This window comes from Vanacampus margaritifer, chromosome 16 (genome assembly GCF_051991255.1).
Source record: "Vanacampus margaritifer isolate UIUO_Vmar chromosome 16, RoL_Vmar_1.0, whole genome shotgun sequence".
Lineage (NCBI taxonomy): Eukaryota > Metazoa > Chordata > Actinopteri > Syngnathiformes > Syngnathidae > Vanacampus > Vanacampus margaritifer.
Window position 1 is genome coordinate 1,939,145 of NC_135447.1, and position 23,533 is coordinate 1,962,677.

Genomic DNA, 23,533 nt, shown 5'->3' on the forward strand with positions numbered 1-23,533 from the left:
TTTTTTTTAAACAAACCGTTACTTTAAGTGGTGTGTAAAATTAATGACATTCAGGGCAATTCCATATACAAGTATATTGCTTATCTGTGGATTGATTGTGAAATTACGAATTTACGTTTTGATTGTGGCAAGCGGATTAATTGATCCAACTATAAAAAAATATATATATTACTGTACAAAATCATCTCGCGAGCCGTATGTTTGACTCCCCTGAGTTAGACTGTTGGTTTTTGACGGCTTAAATTAGATAAATGGATGACCAGATTACATATCCTTTAACACAGCTAACATAGCTTAGCATTAATGTACATATACACAAGTGCAATGAACCCAGGTATATTTGCAGTTGCAAATCCACATATCATATTTTAATAGTACCCTATCGCCGCCATTTGCTGAAAATCTCGTCTATTCACAGTTTTTTTCCTTTTCTTTTTTTTCTGGAGAGCTCAGTATTGTTCATTCGGTAATTTTACCAATTTGACATGTCATCATTATTGCTCTCTTTTTTATTTTTTTTATTTTTTATTTTTAAATTATTTAATTATTTAATTTTTTATTTTTTTTATTTTTTAATTTTTTAATTTTTTTATTATTTTATTTTTTTATTTTTTTATTTTTTTATTTTTTGTATGTGGGTGAGTATGTGTATGTGCGTGCGAGTGTGTGTGTATTCATTAGTTCACCTAAAACCTATTAAAAAATCCCATACCTAAACCGAACACTTCCAGCCAGAGTCGTGAGGCCGTCAGGAGACCCGAGGAAGGACCAAAGAAAAGAAAGGAAAGTGAATTAGTGTGAAAGTCTATTCACAGTTTTTTGCGGTCACGCCAAATTTAAATAGTACTTTGGCGCTATCTGCTCGTGATGCAAAAATGAAGCTTCATGAAGCACTTGTGATGCTTGTTTACTCCTCTAAATTACCCTCTTGGTTAAAAAAGATTGAAAAGAAAGAAAATTGGAAAGCCCCCCCCCCAAAAAATCACAAGTGCTTCATTTGGGTGGGGTGGGGGTCTGTCGCCCAACGGCATTCCCATTCATTTCCCACCCGTTGCCCACGTACTTCCCACAGACCGGGAGCAGGATCGACTGTTGTTGCCGTACGGCGAAATGCTTGTGACGTGTCGGGTCGATGTGTGCCTCGTCCACTCTCACTGTACATGGGAGAGCATTGATCTCCTATCACACGCCGGCAAGGATGCTCTCCCTTGCACTAACAGCCTGAATCGGTTTTAAATCTAAATTCAATTCTGTTTTCTTTCTGTTTTTCAGGAGTGGTCGCAGGTCAAGGTAGCGTTCACCTGGAACTGACCACGCAGTTGCCGGGACAACAGCAGTATTGACGACCCGAGAGATTCTTTCGAGGTGCGTTTGTCCTGAGAGGTTACAGCTGCCACCTTGAAATGAACGAGTCAACAGGCGGCGGACGAATGCGACCCTTGGGTCAACACGGCCATTTCAGCCATTAACCGAGAACGGGTTTAACCGCTTTCAGTGTGCATGTGGTCCAACCTGTGAGTTGGTCAAAAGGAGGGACGGGACATTTAAAGTGGACGTCAACATTTCTTGACAATAATATGTTATATGTGACCTCACTAGTCTAAACATGACATTCTGATTAATATTACTATTATTATTAATTAATATTTGTGGAATATGAGTTGTGAAGCAAACTCCAGACGTTTTTTACCCATCTCCGGGGGGCGGCCATTTTGCCACTCAGTTGCTCATGGCTCAGGCAAGGACCAATCACAGCTCACCTTTTTTTCTGAAGCTGAGCTGTGATTGGTTGTTACCTGAGACAAGTGGCAAAATGGCCGCCCCCCTGACACAGATAAAAACGGCTGGGTTTTGCTTCATAACTCATATTCCACAAATGTACTATTAATCAGAATGTCATGTTTAGATCAGTGAGGTTGCATACAACATATTGTCAATGTGCATACACGTGTGTTTACTACCATTGTGGGGACCAACTTGAAATTGCGGGGACATTTTGGTGGTCCCCACAAGTTCAGACCTCTTTTTGAGAGTTAACACTTGGTTTTAGAGTTTAGGTTTAAATTGGGTTATGGTTGACATTAGGGTAAGGAATGGGGTTAGGCAATCATTTTTGATGGTTGGGGTTTGGGGAAGGGGCTAGGAAATGCATTGTGTCAATGAGATGTCCCCATGATGATACAAAGACACGTGTGTGTGCGTGCTCCAAACTATTTTTCCCCAAATCTACATTTTCACCACTTGCAACATTTGGAAAACAAAAGTTCGTTTTTGAGATTTATCTGGCCAACCTGATTTTGTTGGAAAGAAGAGATTTCAATGCACTCTGGAATACTCCGGGTAAAATCACATGAGCAGATTTGCCGAAACTTCTCAACCTCAAAGTCTTGCGCGTTGATTTTCATCCCTGACCGCAAGCACATGGCTTGCAAAAAAAAAAAAAAAAAAGCACTTCCAGACCAAAATCCTGCGCAGGTCAGGGGTGAGGGTCAGAGGTCGAAGAGGCGGGGCCTCACTGCCCCCGAATCCCCCCCCCCACCAACCCCGAGGTTTACACAAGTGTAAAAAGAGTCCATTCAGTGTGGCTGGGTTTCACAAAGGTCCACTGTGTGGGGGCCAGGACCCCCCCCCCCCCCCCGCCCCCCCCATACACACACACACACAAACCTCGTACTACCCCCCACACATACACAAACCTCCTCCATACACATGCCTACACAGGACACACACAATGTGGGGGTGCTTTTTTGGTCAGCAGACAGCAACATATAGATGTTAAGCGCAAATATTTTCCTCCATTAAGTGAAACGTGAGGCTGCTTTATGGCCCTTCAAATCTGATTGAATGCACAATTTCATCTTTGGGCCAGTCTTCGCTTGACTTGAAAATGGATGCAATGTGGCCTGCATGGCATACGGTGCAATTCATTCAATTAAGCATCAATAACGGCCAACAAAAATAATACATAGCTGCGACTATTGTTGTATTTATTGTGTATGTACATTATTGCAAAGAGGACAACAACGCTAGCATGAAATAAATGTATTTTCAATACATTTCATAAGCGAGTTTTTTGGGGGAGTATATTTGACCATATTTGGTAACTTATTTCACTGCCAGCCATTTTAGAAAATATCAACATTTTCAATACCCACAAGATGTTATGTTCAATAATTATATATGAACCGAATCTGACAAATGACTGCATAGACTCTCTCCTTTCTGCCTTGTCCGGTTCTTTTAGAAATATGTAGGTTGCACAAAATGCAACTATTACTCCCATGGACTCTCAAACCGTGTTTATTTGGTGTAAAATGGGGCAATGATGTCATCTACCGGTGGTTGGGCATCAGTAGAGTTGTTTCCAAGTTTGAGATTCACAGTGGCGCATAGTCAGATTCTCCCTCATCTAGCCTCACTCGATCTTAAAAGGAGATGCTTGTTTTTACAATAAGGAAGACATAGCAAACGATTTTAACTCATTCACTGCCATTGACGGCTATGCACGTCAAAAATTCATTTGAACTATTTCTATTAGTTTAACTTTTTTTTTTCCATTTTTGTTAACAAGAGTGTGAAAGCCTAGAATTTGTTTTTGTATATTTAGAGCAGATATAAAAAAAAAAAAAAGAATCGTGAATTAACTCACGCGAATATTTACAAATACAAATTGTAATCGCCTGCTGACCCTAATTTTAAATCTTTTTTTTTTTTTAAATATATATATATTTTTTAATTTTAAATCTTTTTCTTTTTTCCAAGAAAAGATTATTGAAAATTAGGGCCGTCAGGCGATTACAATTTTTAATCGGAATTAATCGCATGACTTCACTAGTTAACTCACGATTAATCACACATTTTAAATCTGTTCTAATACAATAAAAAAAATCTAGGTTTTCATACTCTTGTTGACAAAAGTGGATTATTATTTTTTAACTAATAGAAATAGTTCAAATGAATTTTTCACGTCTATAGCCGTCAATGGCAGTGAATGAGTTAATATTTTTTTTGTAAATGTTGGGCCTAGTTTAGCAAATGATATTACTCAGCCAAGTAATATTGATGATGTAAGTAATATGATAGAAATAAATCCAAAGAGTATGTATCTTAAAGAAACTGATGAATATGAGGTAATAATTGTAAGAGCTTTTAAAAGTAAACGGTCGACAGATAATAATGGTTTGGATATGGCCCTAATTAAAGATACTATTGAAGTTGTGGTTAAACATCTAACCTCCATTTTTAATCTGGCACTTTAAACTGGAAAATTTCCAACTGAAATGAAAACAAGGTGATTCCTTTATTTAAATCTGGAAAAAAAAAAGATACAGTGTCAAATTATAGAAATGATTTGTGATTAGATTGGAGAGTTTTATTGAAAAATATAGCATCATAAGTGATTATCAGTATGGATTTAGAGCAAACCAGTCAACAGGATTAGCTCTCATGAAATTCATGGATGAAGTAACCACTGCAATAGACAATAGATTATATTCAATCGGAATTTTTATTTATACGATAGATCATGATTTATTATTGCAAAAATTGTATAAATATGGTGTCTCTTTTCTGGTTATGTTCTTATTTGAGTGATAGTTGGCAAAATGTATCTTGTGATCAAAATGATTCTGTGTCTTTAAAGGTAATATGTGGAATCCCACAAGGGTCAATCCTTGGGCCAAAATTATTTATTTTGTATTTGAATGATGTATGTTTTGCATCTAAATTTGTTAATTGCATTCTTTTGGCTGGCGACACAACTTTTTTTCTGCTCTGGGACTCACTTAAATTATTTGATTATCAATGTTGAATGTGAAATGTAATTGGTTAAAGAAAAATGGTTCATTCATAGCCTCGTATAAAAAAAATTTATTGACAAGTGTACTTGTCAAAGGCAGTGAATGAATGATAATGATGGCAGTGTACATTAAATGTATTATAAAAAAAATAAATTAAGACATTAGTATCATACATAAATTGGTATGAGAATAGCAAAAATGTGAATGAAATAAAAGTACATAAAATTGTACACGTCACTCAGTATGAACATGATAAATTGAACGATAATTTTGGAGGAACTAAAGATGCAAAAGTGAAATTTCTTCCACATCCAATAATCACACAGTCGAAAAGTTGGATTTTCACATCTTTTGTAAGTGCCCTAATGTTTATTGAAAGATATTTAATATCACTACCGCAAATATAATCATGACAGATGTTGATAATGTCCCAAAAGTAAAGTAAACTGAATTATAATTAAAATATTTATTTCCAAGTATTTCGATAAGTACCCTAATAAAGTGAAATCTATTGAAATGTTATCATCCATCAGTAGCCTAAATTGACTGATATGAATTTAAAAGCATTTTAAAAGTGTTATGAATCATCAGTGAAACCCTCCGGTGTAAAGTAAAATGTGTGTGTGTGTGAATCAGCATTGGAGTCTACGTAAGAAGCCAATCATGAGTTATAATTCCTCATCTGATATTTAATGTTCTTTGTGTCTAATCTGACACAAGCCCCCAAACTTTCTCCAGTCGCTGTCTTGCTAACTCCGTGTTATTATATCAAAGTGCGCCCGTGATCTCCTTCTCTCTCTCCTTTTTTTTTTTTTTTATAATTTAGCCCTCATCTTCCTTTTCCCCCCTCAGTAAAACGGCGGATTATAAACAGATTAAGGGAGTGCCTTTTTCTTTATCCCCAGCTAAGCCTGCACAGCACGCAGCTCAAAGGTAATGAAGCACTCTGTGATCCGTGCCCGGATGAATCTAAAGATTCCCAGAGCACTACTGTAAGGCAGTCTGACGGAAATTGGATTTTTTTTTTTATAACCCCACCTCACCCCCTTCCATGCACCTCGGCCCCCCCCCCCTTCAAACCTGGCCTGTCAAAGGGGGCTCAAGAACCTGTTGGTTCAACGTTTAACTGAAACGTATTGGAGAAAACTTTGAATGTTTCTAACTAAATTTTGTGTTACTCATTGAATTTTCTGACGGCGTAAAATTGTAGATAAGAGCATATGCGTGCCTCACATAGGCGGCTTAGCGGTAGGCAAACACGAGCAGTTTTGAAAAAAATTCCAAGTGCCCTCCAAACATGTCGTAAAGAATGATCAATAAAGTTTTCTTCAATTCAAAGTAATGAAAGTTTTAATCTTAATTGACATGAATTTTTTGACTGCTGCCCTACGCCTTCTCATGCTATGGAGTACGATAAAACGACTATCAAACCTCAAATAAAAATTCTCAAAAATGGATGACCTATCAAATCGGGATCAAATTAAAAAAAAAAAGTAAAACCGTTGCCTGAAATTAAAGGGTTAGGGCTAAGAAATTACCAGTTTACTCTTTGCTAAAATCATAAATTTGCTAATTTGACGCTACTAACTGAGAAGCTAACTAGCATAAAATTGCTGTAATAGCCATGCTAATTTGCATTAGCCCCTCCTACAATGTTTACCATTATAAGTTAGCTTCAAGATAGCAGATTTACGTTAGTCTAATCATAGCAGCGGTGACGTAGAAAGTAGACGTCGAGATGTACAACATATTTCCTTGACACCAAAGCGCTACTTCACTGTTTGACCAGGCTTTGGCGCCATTTTGTGGTGTCTTTGGGTGTTTCAGGACAAGCACAAAATCTGTGAATAAGTTCTTCAGAAAATAGTTGGGGTTATGTTACAGGAAAAAAAAGCCCTGAATAAGTAAATAGTTGTAAATATGCGGTGGATTATGCAGTGTTAGCTAGCTGCTTTGGTTAGCTTAAAATGTTTGAAAAACTGACATATGGACTGTACCAGCTACAGGATGTCACCAAGCAAATTAAGAGATCATTCTGCCTCATTTTTACTGTTTCATATTATCCCCGTTGCTTCTCCAGTTCAAACGTGAGCATCGCACTATCAATAGCTGATTGATGGGAAGTACTGAGTGACGGTGTGCAGGCTGCGAACCCGCCGCCGCCTCCGCCTCCTCCCTCAGATAGCGCAAATCTCACCCACACGCATTCTATCAGCGTTGGCCAGCGGAGTGTCGATGTGCGTCTGAGATATCGAGGTGATTAAATTCATCATCTTGTCTACGCGTTGTTCTACTTAAGCCAACTGAGACATAGGGTCTCGTCAGACCAGGGAGAACAAAGCATGGTTTTAGCCGCTGGGACTGGACCGATAGGAGAAGTTGATAGTCTGTGGAAAGGAGATTTGCTGACAACTGTCTTTAAATGGGACCGTTCCGGATTGTTCACATGTTCATAACACTAACAGGTGGTGGTGGTTAACAAACGTCCAAACCAGATTTATGTCGTAGTACCAAGACTGACCTGTGAGAGGCAGTATGGTGACGTAGCCCAGCTAGACTGTTGGAAGTAGTTTGAGTAGTAATAGAAGAAGAAGTAGCAGAAGCTGCTAGCCTAACTGTTAGCTTATCTGCTATTTACTTTCTGGTGGAAAACTCTTCTCCCTCTCATTTTTATTGTGTTTAATGACTTGTAAGACACATTGAACTCAATTACTGTAGATATTGTTCCATTTCTACGAGTTTAACATTCATGATTGTTGACCATGACCATTTTTCGAGCAGATTGGACAGTGAAAATCGCTCACCTAATACGTTTTGTGGAATGCATTTGAAGAAGCCTTCAATTTAAGGCAGCCTGTAACGCTAAACCATGCTTCCCCAATCATGGTCCTCGAGGGCCTACAGATGTTGCTGTCCTCCAACACACCTGATTCTAAAGATCAGGATCGTTATCAGGCTTCTGCAGAGCTCGCTGAGGAGCTAAATCCTGGAGGACCAGGATCGAGGAAGCCTGCTCTAAACTGTAAACACATCAGCTTAGAGAAAGTTGGTGCAGCATCAGATTCAATTTTTGGACAAAGGTATTGAGACGTTTTTGTTGCAGGACCATAAAGATACAGCTAACAAGTCATCAAGGGTGCAAAATCTGACCATTTGAGGGCACCACCCCAGGGACACGCCTGGTTAGAGTTAAGGAAACATCTTGTTCGGGTCATCCTGGATCCAAGACGGAACAGGAAGAGGAAATGAACAGAGGTCTCCATTTTGGTGTTGTGTGACAAACAGTGGCCCCCAAGGCATGTCTCCACTACACAATGGTGTCTCCAACTTGAAGGCTCGCTGTGTGGGCCGATACCAACATACACACTTGAATACTTTTGACATGAATTGGTTCCCTAACTTTGCAATTGTACCTTTTTGCCAGCGATAGATTTGGAATAGCAAGGTTTCCACACCCACGCTTTTCCTAGTGGAAGAGTCAACAAGACCCCTTTTTTTTTGGTCTCACCTGTGTTGGTTCTGGGTGATTCAACACCCACACTTTTATCAGAAAAAGGGCTTTAACGTCCACACTTTGTACTCACAGGGGATGTGGGTGCTTCTACACCCACATTTTTACCGCCCCCCTTCCCCCAGTCACTGGGGACTTTCAACACCCACTCTCATCCCAAGGGGGAGGTTTCATTACCCACACTTTTCCCACTAAATAGCTTCAATCAACTCCCACAGTTTTGTCATAATCACAGGGATGTGGGTGTTTCAACATCCACGTTTTCCAATTAAAGGTTTTAACATTTACACTTTCTTTGTGTTTTTTTTCCCAATGCCTTCATTTTTCACTGTGGAAGGTTTCAGCACCCGCATTTTGTGATGTTGATTCTGTGATATGGATGTTTTTTTTTTCACCCACACTTTTCCCTGTGAACGATTTTAACACCCACACTTTTCATCTCACCTGTCATGTAAGCTGGTTAAACCTTGAAGTGGGAAAAAAAACTCTCACTTTTCCTCCCAAACACCCCCAATAAAAATCAAAACAACCCCCCAAAGCTCATTTAAGTGAAGTCACGCGGGATTTGCTGACGAGATGACGCCTCGAAGCGCACGTTGTCTTGATGAAGAGCTGGTCGAGGGGGGGGGGGGGGGGGCGTGGCTTGCCCGCGCCTTTCCCAGACTGCGTGACACACACAAGACAGACACATGTGGACATGAGACAGCCCCCTAGGTGTCTCACTTTCACGCCGTTTGGTCTGCAGCCTGACGTCAGCGCCGCGTTCATTCGCTCCGGCGAGACAAGGGAAGGAAGGAGTTGGTGCGTGTTCGCGTTCACAGACAAGCAGAGCGAGAGAACCAGCGAGCGGGGCTTTACTATGCTCCACAAGCCCGCCGGCCCCCTCCGTTTGCCCGCGTACACTCCGTCAGACGTGACTCCCTAACTTCAGGTGAGTCCCACTAGCCAACGACACTTCAGCAGCACCGTCTACTTTTGAATATCGTTCTTAATTGTCGTCACTTGAAGCCCTTCCACGTACTTTGTTGCGCTGGCTGGGGTGCACCTTTCGCCGTGTCCTCGTTCAACCTTGTTGAGTTGTTGACAAGCATGGACGCCGCTTCTTCAGGTCCTGAAAGTTGACACTATTTCCAAATGCTTAACTTCACCTGAAAAGCATCAGAAACGGTCAGCAGCACACCTGGAGGAGTTTTTGGAGCCTGGAGGGCAGACGACATTTAAAGCGGGGTTGCGTTTTGGCATGATTTATTTAAAAAAAAAAAAAAATGGCGCTTTTATTTTAGTCTGTCAGGACAGCAGGCTAGGTGCATGTTTTTGGATTTGATTGACAGCCGTCTGTAAACGTGACGTGAAATTGTTTGGCGTCATTTTCTCGGTGACCACCTGTGCGCCAATGAAGCGGACTTTTTTTTTTTTTTTTTTTTTACGAGTGTGAGTCGGAATATCGAATGCATGTTTATTCGTCACACTCACATGATCGCATCGATTTGTTTTGCAGTGCTGGAGGGGGCTTGCGTGTGTTTAAATGCAAAACGTGTTTTGTCTGCGCTGTCTAGACGCACGGCGCGCAGCTGTTTTTGCCATTATTAATAAGAAGGCGCGTGAAAAAGGGCACCATTAAGTGCGCACACGAGCGAGGGAGCGCAACAAGCATTTACCGAGGGGTGGGTGCTGGCGAGGTGGTCGTAAATTGGACGCTATTGGCAAAGCTGTAATAAAGATAATGTCGCCAATGACCTCCGTTGACTGACTGGGGGAGAGGGAGAAGCTGTCGTTTCGTCATCGCGTCTCTGTCTCCTCTTTGAAATCGATGTCATGCGTGCAAACTAGCCGGCTTGTACAGTAGTACTATTTATTCAACGGTCGTTCGCGCAAACAAAAGCTGCACATATATTGGGATTCTCTGCACATGATGCAGTGCATGATGCTGCTCACATGATGCAATTAGTGAGGTTTTTAAGAATGGCTGCAGGGTTGTGCATCCCCCCCCCCCCCCCCAAATTCAAAATGCCTGACACTATATAGTTGTGATGGGTCAATTGTGCATGTCACTTACAACGAAGTGTCTATTTGGAAGCTGCTCAACATGTTGCCCACATGACTTGCCGGCAGACTATTTGTGACATTTTTGGATGTTTTAGTGCCGCAGCATTGTGTCCCGCTTTTCCTCCCTCTTCCCAGCCATTTCTGGCAACCACCCGTCGACCCCCCCACCGGTTTGTGATGGGAATGCTGAACGAGATGGCCATTTAATTTCCAAAAAGGCCGCTTTGACGCTCTTTTGTGAGGCTGCCTCAATTCGCGCCTGTTTAACCGGTCAGCTAAACGAATGAAGACATGCAGGCTTCTTTTTTTTCTCTCTCTCTTCGCATGACATATGTTGGCCTGATTGGTATGCAGGGCGAGCCAGGCAGACTGCTCACAAATTGTCTCTTTTCACAAATCTACAGTCGAAGCTCATGTTCCTTTTCTTGTCTCTTTAGCGTTCCTGCGGCGATGTTTGGATTGAAAAGACCACAAGGACTTCGTTCTTGTCATTCAAAAGTCTTTTTTCAAAGCGTTTCAAATAGTGCTGTCACCATCAAATATTTTTAGAACCGATTAATTATTCTATCGATTAATTGACTAATCAGAATCATTTTAATTTTGCAGTAAAGTGTATTACAAAAGTATTTTTCCCCCCTGATCCCTCTTTATTAACCAGTGATTGGTGTTTATTTCGTACTTAGTGATTAATAAAAAGCGGGATTGATGTACTATGTTACTGGTTTGGTCACCGTTTTCCAAAATAAAAACAGATTTTGCAAATGTTTCATTTTGATGAAACCCAGAAGCGAATCAGTCCTCTTTCATCAAAGACTACAGAAATCAGTGAGCAATTACTGTTGATATGCTGAAATCAGTGGATTTGGACAATTTTAAGTTAAAAAATAGCTCCAAACTATTACTCGATGAGTAAAATAGTTGTTGATTAAGTTGATCATCGATTACTTGTCGATTAATCAATTAATTTTGACAGCTGTATTTTCAAACATCCGACAACAACCTCTCTTCTTTGTTGCAGGTTTCATCTGCTTTCCCACAGTAGCTAAAAGGCGAGCCTCATGAGTTGGCCTGGCCGATTTCCGCCGACGTCATGGATTTAACAAAGATGGGTATGATCCAGCTGCAGAACCCCAACCACCCCACGGCGCTCCTGCACAAGGCCAACCAGATGCGCCTGGCGGGGACGCTGTGCGACGTGGTCATCATGGTGGACAGCCAGGAGTTCCACGCCCACCGGACTGTCTTGGCGTGCACCAGCAAAATGTTTGAGATCCTCTTCCACCGCAGCAGCCAGCATTACACCTTGGACTTCCTCTCGCCAAAGACCTTTCAACAAATTTTGGACTACGCTTACACTGCCACGCTCGCCGCCAAGGTGGAGGACCTGGACGACTTGCTGTACGCGGCCGAGATCCTGGAGATCGAGTATTTGGAGGAGCAGTGTCTCAAGATCCTGGAGACCATCCAGTCGTCGGACGAGAACGACACGGAGGTGGGCGTTAACGATGGCAGCACCGAGGAGGACGACGAGCGCAGAGGTCACAACGGAGTCAAGAGCTCCAAAAAGCATTCCATTGAGAGTCTCTACCTGTCAGGTACAGAGCAACTCTCCGCCATGGCTGGCATGGTGGACCAAAGCCCCTCCGTCTCCACGTCCTTCGGCGTCTCCAACCTGAGCCCCACCAAAGCCGCGGTCGACAGCCTGATGAGCATCGGCCAGACCCTACTCCAGCAAGGCTTCGCCGGCGAACACGGCAACGCCCAGCACCTCATGAGCGAGATCAAGACGGAAATGATGCAGGTGGACATGGGCGGCAACGGCCACGAAAACATGGAGTCCGGTGGCTCCAGCAACGGCGAGCGGAGCGGCGAGGACCGCAACCGAGACGGACCGGGCACGCCCACCAGGAGCAGCGTCATCACCAGCGCCCGCGAGCTGCATTACGTCCGCGACGACGGCATGGGCGACCCTCAAGCCGACGTCAGCCACATGGGTCTGGAAGCCATGGCCGGGATGGCGGAGAAACACCTGGCGTCCCTCTACTCGCTCCCGGTCAACCACAAAGGCGAGGCCATCATGTCCATGCCCGTCTCCATGGCTTCCGGCCTGCCCATGTCGCCGGCTTTGGCCATGTCGGTGGACTTCAGTGCCTACGGCGGACTGCTGCCTCAAAGCTTCATCCAGAGGGAGTTCTTCAGCAAGCTCGGCGAGCTGGCGGTGGGCATGAAACCCGACGGCAGGAACCAGCATGAGCGTTGCAACGTGTGCGGCGCCGAACTTCCGGATAATGAAGCTGTGGAGCAGCACAGGTAAGACCAGTTTCTGCTTCGGATTCTCTGCTGTTCTTAGTCTTTTACCCTGTTAATTTCCTGGAGGTTTGTTTTCTTTCTTGGCTGGATATTTTCCTACCCATGTCATGCTGATAAGTAGTCTTCACAGCTGGATGATTGAGCGTTGTCGTATGTGACGAGCGGGTCTTGACATAGTATGGGCTGCTTTCAGATTTTGACGACTTGATAACTGTGAGCAAAAATCACAATACTTAAAATTACAGCTCTAAAATTGACTTCCTTAAGAGTATTTAGGTAGAGGTTGAGCACAATCTGTTTTATTTCTAAACAAAATATAGAATATTTCGAACATTAAGAAACATGCACCAAGTTAAGTTAAAATGGATGAAAACATATTAACAATTTTTAATTTTAATTCTTCTTAGTAAGTCAGTGTCACATTACTGGTGAGACCTGTGGGCTACTCATGTGTCATTGGGACTGATGAGCACCTGCAGACACCAAGTTTTTTTTTTTACGGTATTTTATTATTATTTTCATTATTTGTTATCGTTTTTATTTATTTATTTTTTTAATTATTATTAGTCTTATCTTTTTTTTGGTGCGGGGGGGCTGGTTTTATTACTGGTAACAGACAGTTTTAGCGGTATACTTTTTAAAACCACGGTAAACCATCAAACCGGTAATTAGCCCATGACTAGTCGCGACATGTTTTGGTACTATTGTCATATTTTTTCCTACCATAAACAACATCAACATGCTCTTAAAAGCAGTCTCATCACCACTTTTTTCCCTCGGAGTCTGTAATGATTGTCAGGCATGGAAATGAGTGCTAGACCTAAAACAGGACTAGAACTAGTGCTAGAACAGACTACTACCATTTCTAGAACAGACCCATTGGCTACTCATGTTGTCTTTGGGGCTTACGAGTAACCGCTGACACCAAGGTTGGGGTTTATTTTGGCAGTATTTCATTATTATTAATAAAAAAAAAGGTTTCATTATTTCCATTATTTTTAAAAAATTTAATTATTATTTTAAATTTTCCAAAAATTATTAGCGCATTTTTTTTCATAACAAGCAGCATACACTTTCAATGTTCCAATCTTGTTTTATTTGAAAGCATCGAAAAATATCTGTGAAATAATACAAACGGGTTTTGATTGTACATGAAGTAGTTCTCTCAAATAAAAATGAAAAATCTATTTGTCATCTCAGCAGACGAGAACAGTTTTTTAGACCTTTAAGGAGGGAGATGAGATTGGTGGAAAAGATCGGTCTATTTTTAACGATCCCCCAAAATAAAGGAAATCGGGGGAAGATAAATCGGCCGGTCGTTCGATCGGTTTTAGCAATAAACTTTTTAAAACTACGGTAACCATCAAACCAGAGGAAGTAGTTATCAAACAGACTAGAAAAGAACTGGAACAGACTAGGACTTCTAGAACAGACTTGTTGGCTACTCATGTTGTCATTGGGCTAACAAGTTCCCTCTGACACCAAGTTTGTTTTTGTGTTGTTTTTTAACCATCAAACCGGTAATCAGCCCGTGCCTGGTCCTCACATGTTTTTGTTGCTGTAGAATTGTAAAACAAAAATCCTGCCATAAACAACATTGACATGCTTTTAAAAGCAACCAAATTCCCACTTTTTTCCTTACAACAAGAGGAGTCGGTAATGATGGTCAGACCTTGGGATAAGGAGGTAGTTCCAGGACAGTGGAGCAGGAATGAAGTAGCCTGATGCTGCCGTTTTCATTCATGGCCGTTGAAAAGGCCATCCAAGACCTTGTGAACCATTTGGCATCATTTTAATGATCTCTGATACATACACAAGGGTTTCGCTGTCTTCCCTTGAAGGTTGCCTTCAATGTTTACGCAAATCAATGGGAGTGCACAGCGGTTAAAGTTCACTTGAGGATTTGAACCCTGTCACCGCTTGCAGGGCTCACCGAATGAATTTTGAACCTCACGGCGTCTCGTGCTGTTATTGCAAGCGAGGAAGAATTCCCTCCAAGTGCAAGTTTTGTCGGAATGAATGTCAGCGCAACTTTTCCTTCGCTTGTACCCGTGGTGGCGTTCGGCGAGTTTTAAACCGCTTTCCAAACGCACCGCAAATGGAGTCCAGCCGCGTTAAAGGACTGCGAGCGCCGCCTTGAGAAAAGCCTGCCGCGTGAAGCGTTGCCTGCGTTTCAAGAGGAATTTCATCAATTCCAGCGAGCTGGGAAATCTCGTATCAAAGGAGATTTCCACACCGTTTCATGCATTGATCTCCAAGCTGGGCCCCGCAGCATACTAATGGGTTAATTTGGGCGGGAAGATACGCCGACAAGGCGCCGTTGAGCGTCCTGAGTTTGACAGCCTCCTGAAGTGTCAAAATCAAACGTTTGAAAAAAGTCCGCCAGCCGTCCGCAGGCGCCCGTTTCTATCACGGTGAACATGAGATGTTTTATTTCAGGAGAGCCGGAGTCGTGTTGCCTTTGACTAATTACGCATCATTTCCCCGCTGCCACTGTGTCAGGGTCACCGCCGCCTCGGCAACAAACACGGACGGCTGGCAGAGTTCACTTGGCGCAGGCGGGTCACGTCAAACATGAGTGGGATTGTTTCCAGATGTGCCACAGGTCACTGGTGTGAGGTGACTCCGTTTATTTACAAGTGTGTGTATGTTGAAACGAACGCGCCACAAAGCACCATTTCCTGTTGAGATTTAGTTGCCACTCACATGCGCTCTGCTTTATATCAATACAATGAAGAAAACGCCCATTTGCAACTTGAAATTTTGTCTACATGTGGTATACGTAGGCACAAGTTTTATTTTTGTTTGGGTGCAAATTAGGGATAAAAAAAAAATGGGGGGGGTGGGGGGGTTGGACAAAATCAACAAAATACATACGAGTTTTTGTGTATACATTTCCATCCCATCTTTCAAAACCAGGACGACAAATTGACAGTGCACAAATGTTAATTATTCAGGTATTGGTTTGGTCTGTAATATGTCATTTTTTATTTTTGTATTTGATTCAACACAAAATGTTGTTCCAACACAAAGATTCAGAGCATTCAGAATAGTCATTTAGAGCATTTGGACAAAAAAAAAGATGTCAATGATTCATTAGTTGTTAAAAATAATTGTAGATTAATTTGATAATAAATTAGTTGTTGATAAATCATTACATCTCTAATTTAGTTAATGTTTTATTTTAAGAACACAAGTTGCAAATGTCACCGTCTGATTACTGTCAAATTAAATTTTTTATATAATTTTAACAAAAATGACTGACAAGTAACACACGTTATCAGTAATGGCAGCATTGATATTTTACATTGAAATCCGCAAAATTCATCTTTTAATAGCTAAATGAACCACCCAATATTTTTCATCAATTAAATTCAGTTCAGTGAAAATGTCTGTTTTTATTGTCAGTCATTTGCTGAAAATATTAATTTCATCATCAAAAGTTGTCCACACTTGGTTAATTCAAACAAAATAGTAGCCTTTGCTTTCACCTGAAATGGAGGCACGTGTTTTCTGGCAGCAAATGGACAATGTACAAAATATTGCTTATTTAATAAAACATGTTTTCATTGGATGCTTAGCTATCGTACACCGTTTTAATAAGCAAACATGGAGTTGAACTTTCAAAGTGGAGAAGATACATTAAAAGTTTTCATCAGACAGCAGCAATATGAATTTCCATAAAGCTGTACAATTTGTTGGCAATAAATTGTGACTGTGGAGCACTTGCTAGTTTTCGGTCACGAGTTGTTGGTGCAGCATTTCGGTAAATCTCACACTGAGAAATGAATCAATAAACGAGTGTGAGCGATTTATTGGGGGAAATGAATGCAATGTTCTTTGCTATGAAAGGAAAAAAAAAATCCTACTTCCACTATATTGGTATTCCGAACAAGGCCACCAGTGTGCAGGAAGTAGCTCGGGGTTTATCGCCCCTGCGACCGTCGTCCCGTCTCGCACAAATGAGCGACGCCACACCGTAAATGTTTGTAGCACAGGTGAGCATTTCCACAAAGCAATCAGCGCTTGAAATTCTCAGAATGCAGCCGGGCCACTTTGAGATGAGATGAGGATTTCCCTCTCCTCTCTTTGTGTTTGCTTGTTTGCTCTCGCTATTCCTATTATTGCTTATTTGATTCAGCGGTGCTGGAAATAATCACGGCCGCACTAACGGCTGCACTCTCATGCTTTGCTGTTCATTACTGCTCCGGCGGCGGCGGCGGCGGCGGCACTCGCTCTTCCGTTTCCTGTCCTTCTGTGGAGGGCGCTCTAATAACCCGGGGCTGCAGGTGTTTAAACAGCGGGCTCGAGGCTCTTATCTATGCATATCAGAGTGGAGGGGGGAGGCGATAACCCCCCTGGACCCCCTCCTCGGTAAACCGAGCGTAGATTGAGTCCAGATAAAGGTGTGCAGTTTGCAGCAGGTGATAATGTTGTATGCACACGTAGCGCTAAAGTCTGAGGTGGAGCCAGCGGAAGGTGTTGGGTTGATTTTTCACACGTTGACTCCGTCCTGAGGGTCTTGGTAACTGCCAACCAGTCAACACTTCCTTGTTATTTAATTGCTTATGCTAGCTCAAATGTGCAAGTTTGAGTCTAACCAACTTGCTTGCACTTCAGTCTATTAAGTGCATTAGTAAAGTAAGTTGCACATATACATGCAAATAGAGAAAACGGGTAAATATTGTTTGTACCACAGTAAAATGCACAGCAAAAAAAACAAGGTCTAGATCAGTGGTTCTTTCTTAACACGTATTCGATCCAACCCCAGGGGTTTAGTGACAGTCTCAGGGGTTCGGCGGTGGTTAAGACGCACACCTGACTTATATGATGTGTGATGAGACACCGCCATCGTTGGCGGCAGGTGATCACGCTACATCGCTTGGCGCGCAGTAGTCGACTTGTGACCGTTGTGATTTTTCTTTCTTTCTCTCTTTATTTTTTCCTGGAGAGCTCAGTATTGTTCATTCAGTAATTTTACCAATTTGACATGTCATCATCATTGCTCTTTTTTTATTTTTTGTATTAATTTTTTATTTTATTTTTTTATTTTGTATGTGGATGAGTATGTATTCATTAGTTCACCTAAAACCTATTTAAAAAATCCCATACCGTTCACCTAAACCGAACACTTCAGAATCCAGCCAGAGTCGTGAGGCCATCAGGAGACCCGAGGAAGGACCAAAGGAAAGTGAAATCCAGCACCGACCAGACACCACCCACCGGGCCACCAACCAGAGTCCTTCACCAACCCCAGAAACATCTAAATTCCAACAAATCAGGGAGACCTCAAGAGACCAAATGAGAGACTGAGGAAAGGAAGGAAGGAAGGACAGACGAAGCAGAGTGAGATCCACAGACATCAGCCTCCACCGATTCAACGACCAGAGGAAGAAGCAGATTGTGTCTGAGTTTCGATAGATGCTGGTGTGGTGGATCTGGCATGCATGAAAATCAACCCCCGGGCCCCGCAGGGGCCATCGGCCGGAGAGCAAACCCAGGAGCAGGCGCGCCCCCGCCAACACAGCCCGCGCACCCAACCCAACGCAGCAGGACGGGGCACTGCAGGCCCGCCAGGCACCCCACCGGTCCACTGTGACCTTTTCACACAGGAATTGAGGACGAGGTTCATACCCAATCTCGGATGTTTCAACAAAAGTCGACAAAAAAGATATAAGTAGCTTTTCTGTGACATCGAATTGCAGCAAAGTTAGTCTCGGTCTAGAGTAACGTGCTCCGTCGGCAGCAGCAGACCTCGGTCTTCTTCCAATTTGCATTATTCACGGGGTAATTGAGGATAAGGTCTAGTCAATCTTAGTATATTCACAAATAAGCCTTGGATCATCAGGATCCGCAAAGCACTTTAAAGGTTTGTTCCTTGGCCAATGCGTCATCCTTCCCAAAAGTTCTTAATCCTTCATAAACACGATTTGTGATCTGCCTCGCTAATCCTAACCTGATATCATTACGCCAACCCGCCCTCACCCATTACTAGCAGTTCAAAATCACACAATGTGTTGAGTCCAACACTCAAGAATCCAGACAAGAGGCAAGGCCCTTCATCCTCACACAGGTGCCTTCCTGCTCTCATCCAAGGCTGCTCCGTTTGTTTACAGCCCTGAGGAGCCGCCGTTTTGACCCACCGCGAAGCCATCGCCGCTACCAAGCCAACCTCTGGCTGCAACCCAATTATAGACCGACTTTAAAAGGCTCCGGTTGAACAGTAAAGATTTACACCGCCATCGCTCTGATCTCACACCTGTGCTCTGTCCTGACTGTCAGGAAAGGGAGATGTATCGATTAGAGGTTTAGCACAAAGGGGAGGGGGCCTTGCATCTTGTCAAAGCAACGACACACAAAGCGCTCAAATGTCTTTGGTCCAGATCAAGGTTTTAGTTTTTCAGAGCGTGCTCCTGATGCTGATTCCTAGGGAGCGGCGATGCTCTTTTGGAAGCGGAGGGAAGCGGGTGGCTGAGGCAATGATCTAATCGGCAGGCTGATTAGATCACCTCCCTCCTGAGATAAGAGCGGAAGGAGGCGCTTGTGCAATAAAAGTTAGCAGCTTGACCCGATGCGACCAGCTGCCGCCGCCGCAGACGTGGCCTTGGCTGTTGCGCTGTAGCAGGGGTTGTGGGGTGGGGGGCCTGCTGGGAAAGCAACACACTGAGGCCCCCATCTTTTGTCTCTGTGGGGGCCTTATGGTCTGTAGTGTCGGATAAGGATAACATAATGTACTGGGCCTCGTGAGTGTCCATCTTTGCTTTGTATAGTCCTGAACGGGAGCTTTAGGGTAGTACTAATTACAGCGTGTTATCAGGTGAGATGCAAATGTTTTATCAGCCTTAAATGTTCTGATGTGTATCTCCTACCCCAGGATCCGTGGCCGATTTTGGCACCAGCAAAAGGGAGCTCACTGTGTGTATTTAGTTGTGTGTTCTTTTGCTTTTATTCAATTCCCACAAGACATCTGTATCAAGGATTTCCATTTTAGAAAACAGCCGAAAGAATTGCAGCCTCAAAGATGAATAGGTTTTACTTAACAGTTCATAGAACCTTGGACCTGCTCCGCTCTGGGTTCTAATCCCATCGATATCCCATTAGCATCCCCTCTCCAGGTCCTCGCCACATAAAAGGAAACGTGCCGGTTCCCCCCTCTCTGATTCTGTCACTCTGGCAGACCATAGAGAGGATCTCCACAATGAGTAAATGTGTAAGAGCCAGAGGGCTAAACCCTGTGTGCTCACAAATATCCTCTGTATGTGACAAAAACCAAGGGAGGGCCCCCAGCCACCCTGGGAAGTATCAAACCAGAGGCCCACGCAGCCTGCAGTGAGAGAGCTTCTAATTAGCCTCTTTGTTGCTACTTGAATGGCTCGCCAGCGATTGGCAAAAGGGGCCCCAGTGGAGTGATAGCGGCACGCTAAGAAGCTAGTCATAAAAATTAGCCCATTCTCTCTGCCGTCACCTGTTACAAAAGCGCTCTCAGGTAGGAAAGTGAGGCGAGTGGAAGCTTATAATCCAATGGCTTGCTTGCGGAGCAGCCGGAGAGCAGGTGGATCCTAAATTAGCCGTCGCTGTGCTGCACCATCACAGAAGTTGAAGGCAGGCACGTATCCTTAAATGAGTCGGATTTTCCCCAAAACGCTCCAAGTTAAAATCTGTTTCAAAAGATGCAACGGAATCTGTAGTTTGTTACCTGCTTGTAAAAAGCCTCAAAACCAACAACAAAAATACAACACGAGCCTCCTGGTAATTAGTTTGCCGTCATTTCATAACGTAAGACAAAACGAAACAAAAAAGATGTTTGGTGGAGTTAAATTTTGTGTCGAGACCTCAAACTTGCTGCCATGCTCCGCCCATGTACAGTTCCAAAAACCCGTGTTCAGCTAAATGCTAATTTAGTGTTGTCTTTCTATCTAGTCTACAGGCTTCAAATATGTAATGGGACAAAATCTTATGGACAATTTTTATATAATAATAGACACACCTACAGAATTTTGCCCTATAGCGCTTATACATTTTACAAGGATAAACTTGCAAATTTAATTTATTTTTTTGTTAGTAGCCCTGAAAATGAGTTTAATTGAACTAAGGTACGCACAACAATCAACTTGGTATTTTGCTTGTTTGCATATTGTGTTCGTATAATCGCCATGTTAGTCTGCTGCTAATGGAATTCATAACAATAGTCCAAATGCAGACAGACTTCAAAAAAAATTCCTTCCCACGTATTCCAACTACTTGTGGCGCACCCCCGACGCCCCGCCTGGCAAGCATCGAAGCGCGATGATGAAGAGTGTCGAGGCGGCGCGGGGCTTTCTCTTTGCAGACCGACCGGTCCTAAGATGAGCTGTAATCCAGGAGGGATCAGTTGGGTAAATCACGGCATGAAGCTTAAAACCATAATTGATTTATGTATTTGCTGACCGAAGACACCCGCAGAGATTAAGCCGAGGAAGGGAGCTGATGATGGATATGTCCCCCGCCCCGCACATGCCAGCTGGCAGTGGGGGGGCAGCGTATGCTCGACGATGTAGAATAAGGAGTGGAGAAATGTAGATGGCAGCTGCAGGTGATTTTATTTGATACTCGTCGTGCATGTGGCTCATTCTGATGCATCGCATATTCACATCTGAGTTAAATGTGCAACCGGGAATAACCTTGACTTCCTGTAAATATTTTACACCAACGAAACCGATCAGATTCTCTTATTAAAAATTCTAATTTCATGAACTATATATTAATCATCAAAGGATTTAAAAATTACACAACTGGTTCTTGGTGGGTGGTCCTCTTTCTTATCACAACCAGGTCTGATTACTATTACAATTTGGCCAGTGATTTGAGTACTCATCCACACGTCCGACTCTTGATCTTATAACGTCGTTAGCTAATGCTAACACTACATCTTGATAGTGCTTCTGTGTAGTCACTTGAAAATGGTGAATTTTTGCCTCGTCTCGCCGTCTCGTCATGGGGCGGAGAAATCCTGTGTTAGGGTGGCGGAAAAACTTGCATCGCAATAGTCGCACGTTTCTATGCAATGTGTTGACAACCTGCAAATCCGCTTTTACGCGGCCTACATTCGTCAGCATGCATGTAGCTTCATAGAAATGCAGTATAGCCTAACTGATGAGATGACCTTAGTCATTCGCACGTTCAAAAAAGAGATGAGAAGGTGGCCGTTATTTTATTATGTTTAACGCTGAGCTGGTGGAAGGGCGTTTGGCAGCTCGAGTGCTGCCGGGAAAATAGATTCGGAAAAGAGTTCGTCCTTACCTATTTAATTGACCTCAGAATTTCCGGCTCAGCTTTGAATAGTGAACGTGATTGGCAATAGTGGGTTAGTTTTCGAAATCCGTTGAATTTCTTCCTCTTGACACTTGATGGATCCTGTCTCTCGCGCTGTCAGGCGTCTTCAAGGTCTCCCTTGACCGCTTCCAGATTGTTTTGTGTTTGTCTGTTTGTCCCTGGGCGAGCAAAGGCGAGAATGGGATAGTAAAAAGGAGGTGGTGGTAGAAGTGGGGGGGGAGGAAGCCATTCCATTTTGTGGACTGATCGCCGAAGCCGGTGGCTTTGGCATGTCATGACTCAAGCAGCATCATTTCTGTCACTGCTGTCTCGCCGCCGACCTTACAAATGACGCTGTATACTTGCCGCCATATGCCATTAGGCATGCAGTAAAGCAGTGTGGCACTATGTACCCCGCCCCCCCCCCCCCCTCCCCGCACCGCTGCCACACTTTTCCGTCACTGCTTTCACCTTTGGGAAAGGAAAAGCAGATTACAGCGGCAGTTCTCGCCGGCTGATGGTTTTGTTCTTTTCTTCCTGCTCCTTCCTCGACCCCCTTCCCCCCCCCCAGCGCCGCTTGTGTTTTACGGAGTGCCGCTACTGGCGCAGGCCTTCCCTCAGCAGGTGTTTGGGTGCTTATCGGCCACGTCTTGCACCCCTTATCTCTGGCCCTCAGCTCCCTGCATCCTCTCACTTGCATGCCTCGAAGCAGGGATATATTTCACTTAGCCTCTGACATAAAACCTCTCTCTCCGTGTCTTTTTCGTCTCCCAGCCTCCCTTCGCGCTGCCTCGTGCGTTCACTTAGAGGCGATGGTTCACCGGCAGGCATAGCCAGTCCGCGAAGACATTACCTGTCCTGCACTTACAATCATGTTGTAACAAATGCTCCCAAAATGCCCTCAAAAATCATTTTGGATCACAACAATACCAAAACTACCTTTCAAATATATGAGGACACATAAACCATCACTGAAAAATTGTGCTCTTCAGAGTGATTTTTGACCATTTAAACAGGGATGTGATTTTTCCGCTAATTCGCGGAATTCCGCTTTTTTTATCTCCCCCCCCCAAAAAAAAAATCCGATTTTTTTTTTTTTTTTTTTTTAGTAGTAGTAGTTCATTGTGTATGCACATGACTCCGACAGATAACATCTTCTGCTATAACAAAGACATTTGTGGTATGCTCTAATATGAGTTACTTTTCATTTGGTCATGATACAATTATTTGTTCATGAAATTTGAACCCCTCAACATTATTTATGTGTTAACTTAGTAATCACATTAGTTAGATATGATGATATTCTCAGTGATAGTTTTTAAAAGCAAAGGCAGTCCAATGTTTTTGAATGTGACTGATTTTGAGTTGACTAAAACTGCCATTTTATATGGGATAGTTCAGTATACATTGAAAATTTATGCTGTTGTTTTGTCTATTTCTTTGTCATGTGAGTGCATTGAAAGTACTTAAAAACACAGAAAACCCATGAGCTCCCTTGTCCCCCTACCAGGGCACTGTCCTGGACCTAGCTGGGTGCCAGCGGCCCCCAGACCCCCGGCTAAATTTTCAGATAATT

General features: G+C 43.1%; 1 protein-coding gene across 3 annotated transcripts in view; it reads left to right on the forward strand.

Annotated features, from left to right (window-relative positions):
• The first annotated feature begins 9,016 nt into the window (after nt 1-9,016).
• The window catches only part of zbtb16a (zinc finger and BTB domain containing 16a), a 143,313-nt gene continuing 128,796 nt past the window's right edge, over nt 9,017-23,533 (forward strand). For all 3 annotated transcript variants that reach the window (XM_077547028.1, XM_077547029.1, XM_077547030.1), the window contains exons 1-2: nt 9,017-9,241; nt 11,375-12,666. In XM_077547028.1, coding sequence (XP_077403154.1) covers nt 11,447-12,666 — 1,220 coding nt within the window. In that variant the 5' untranslated portion in view covers nt 9,017-9,241; nt 11,375-11,446. The remainder of the gene's footprint in view (nt 9,242-11,374; nt 12,667-23,533) is intronic.